The sequence below is a fragment of the Limulus polyphemus genome, unplaced genomic scaffold (genome assembly GCF_000517525.1).
Source record: "Limulus polyphemus unplaced genomic scaffold, Limulus_polyphemus-2.1.2 Scaffold2763, whole genome shotgun sequence".
Lineage (NCBI taxonomy): Eukaryota > Metazoa > Arthropoda > Merostomata > Xiphosura > Limulidae > Limulus > Limulus polyphemus.
The window spans coordinates 63992-66838 of record NW_013668373.1 but is presented as its reverse complement, the minus strand read 5'-3'; the positions used below and the strand labels follow the sequence as shown (position 1 = coordinate 66838).

At 32.3% G+C, this 2847-nt stretch overlaps 1 protein-coding gene across 2 annotated transcripts in view; it reads right to left on the bottom strand.

Annotated features, from left to right (window-relative positions):
• Positions 1-1849, bottom strand: part of LOC106467845 — a 19495-nt gene extending 17646 nt beyond the window's left edge. The window contains exon 1 of one of the 2 annotated variants that reach the window (XM_022396046.1): positions 1535-1849. In XM_022396046.1, the coding sequence (XP_022251754.1) occupies positions 1535-1640 (106 nt within the window). In that variant the 5' untranslated portion in view covers positions 1641-1849. The remainder of the gene's footprint in view (positions 1-1534) is intronic. The other variant, XM_013928222.2, reaches the window with a different exon arrangement.
• Between the last annotated feature and the right edge of the window lie 998 nt (positions 1850-2847).

Here is a 2847-nt window from a genome sequence, read left to right as displayed (position 1 = left end):
ACAGATAGCCCATTGTGCAGCTTTGTGCTTAATTACAAACAAACATCTAGAAAGGAGTTTCCCCACATAGATTCCAATGGTTTTGAAAATTACTCTAATACATTTGGATTATTTAATCAAAATTATCCTTATTCTGAAGTTGAAAAATAAGAAATGCCAACGTATAAAAGGGACGAAACATAACAATGACATACGGTTATCGATTTCATGTTCAGTTACAACATTTGTCGAACTTGAAATATCAGGTACAATTACTACTTGCTATCACTTCTCTATCTAGACTTGAACTTGAAATATCGGGTACAATTACTACTTGCTATTACTTTTCTATCTAGACTTGAACTTGAAATATCAGGTACAATTACTATTTGCTATCACTTTTCTGTCTAGACTTGAACTTGAAATATCAGGTACAATTACTACCTGCTATCACTTCTCTATCTAGACTTGAACTTGAAATATCAGGTACAATTACTACTTGCTATCACTTCTCTATCTAGACTTGAACTTGAAATATCAGGTACAATTACTACTTGCTATCACTTCTCTGTCTAGACTTGAACCTGAAATATCAGGTACAATTACTACTTGTTATTACTTCTCTGTCTAGACTTGAACTTGAAATATCAGGTACAATTACTATTTGCTATCACTTCTCTGTCTAGACTTGAACTTGAAATATCAGGTATAATTACTATTTGCTATTACTTCTCTGTCTAGACTAATCGTTATTATCGTTGACATAACGAAAAGTATACGTTTGAATTTCATTGTGACTCGAAAAACTAATGTAAAAAAGCGGCATAGAGTTAAACATATCACCTGTAAAATATTTTGTAACTGAAAACTTGATTCACATACCATTTCCTGATAAGAAAATGTATTGTTTATTTCTACGCTGGGTATGATGGCCTCCTGATGGATCAGTGTAACTCTACAAACTTACAACGACAAAGTCCGGGGTTCGATTTCTCGCGAGAGGATAGAACGCAGATAGCTTATTGTGTAGCTTGACGCTAAAATAAACCCTAGATACTTTGTTACACCTAAGTACCCCTTCCTACAGTTGCCCTACTTCATAAAACACAGATAGATTCCAAATACTTCACACTGAATAACTTTTAGAATATACAGTATATTTAAACCAAAAATAGGTAAAAAACAGTTCTTTAATAATTAAACATTACGAATAAACAAATATAACTCGAGATTAGAACATTAAACTGTACACTAAATGAAAAAAACAAAATCAAGTTTTAATGATGAGCGATTATATTTAACTGCAAAGATTTATTTATATATATATGTATATGTTTCTGGTTATTTATATCTTGCTGAAACTCTTAACAAAACAAATTTACAGTTCAGAAGAATGTAAATAAAAGATCGTGTGATTTTAGAACTAACTCCTACTGAAAACAGTGTGATTTTAATAATTTAAAATACACTAATTGTAATTATGTAAAAACAGCATAATGACTTCATCGAAAAATCGAAGGAAACCCAGGCCTAGCAGTGACCGTGCACAACTTACCATTCTCGCTGCACATATCACAAGCTTCGTCATCTGTTAAGCATGATTCTTTACAACACCAAAGACACCACCGTCCTATTGCTTTCATGTACGAAAATTCTGGCATTAAACAAATTCTACACAGTAATTTTTCTTGATGAAAATATTTAACAACTAACTATTTTACGGAATTGTTTTTAATTTTATGTCACTACATTATGATGTTGTCTTTAGCCAACGTGCAACCTGATCTTTTGAAAAAGTCTGTTGCGCCTAAACAGGATATCTTCAAGCAGTAACATGTACTAAACGAGTTCAGAACTTGTGACCCAATTCAAATGAAATTATATATGCTCACGCGTTCTTCCAACAGGGGGATGTTACTAGGTGCAACTCAACGGAGAGAAATCTGATACTTGCAAATAGAATATCTGACGTAAGGTGTACTTTTTAAGTTTTTTGTAATTGAGTTGTTTGTTGTATCTTACGTTATTATCTATAATGATTTCAAAATGAGGATAATTTATATTCTAGTTACGCAAGTTTAAGAAAGTGTAAATAACTATAGATTTCGAAATACATATAACTTGTACGTCAGTTTTATAAGTGACATGATTAAAACTTCTTTCTTGAAACTGGACTATTTGGAATAAACAAACAAACAAACAAAAAATAAAGTAAATATATCAGTTTTTTCCCCGAAAATTGTATTATTCAAGTTCAGTTTGTGGTTTGTCTGAATGCTTTAAATATATCCATATATGATATAAGGTAATGTATATGTGTGTAAAGTTCGAAGTAAAGCAACGGATTGTTTGTTTGCTTGCTTTTATTTAGCTTCTAAAACACGTGCTTTTAGGTAATACTGTAGGTAATAACTCAAATGTTACTAGAAAGTAAAAGAAAGAATCAAAAGCCTTAATCATTATTTTTACAGCATTATATGATATTGTTACGTCTCTTTTCGTTTGTTAATTTCCCGTATAATTTCTTTCCGATGAAACTTTAACGATACAAGTCCTTTCTTAAATAAAACTGGTTTATTCTTTCTCAATATAACTTTGCAATACACTTAATTTCCACAGTCACTTTAACTTAAACACACGCTATAATTCACAACGATTCACGCACTTTACTTACGGTCACTACCGCGCTTGACTCAATTATCCATCTCTATCTCTGCCTGTCTGCAATTATCTATGCCGTCACTTCTCATCTCCGCTTTATTTGCCGGGCTTATATATTAAAATAGAGGGCGCCTAGAAAACGCTCGGGCCTTCGTGATCCTTCAAGAATCTCATGACGTGTTACCAGCGTCACGTGACTTCCGCTGT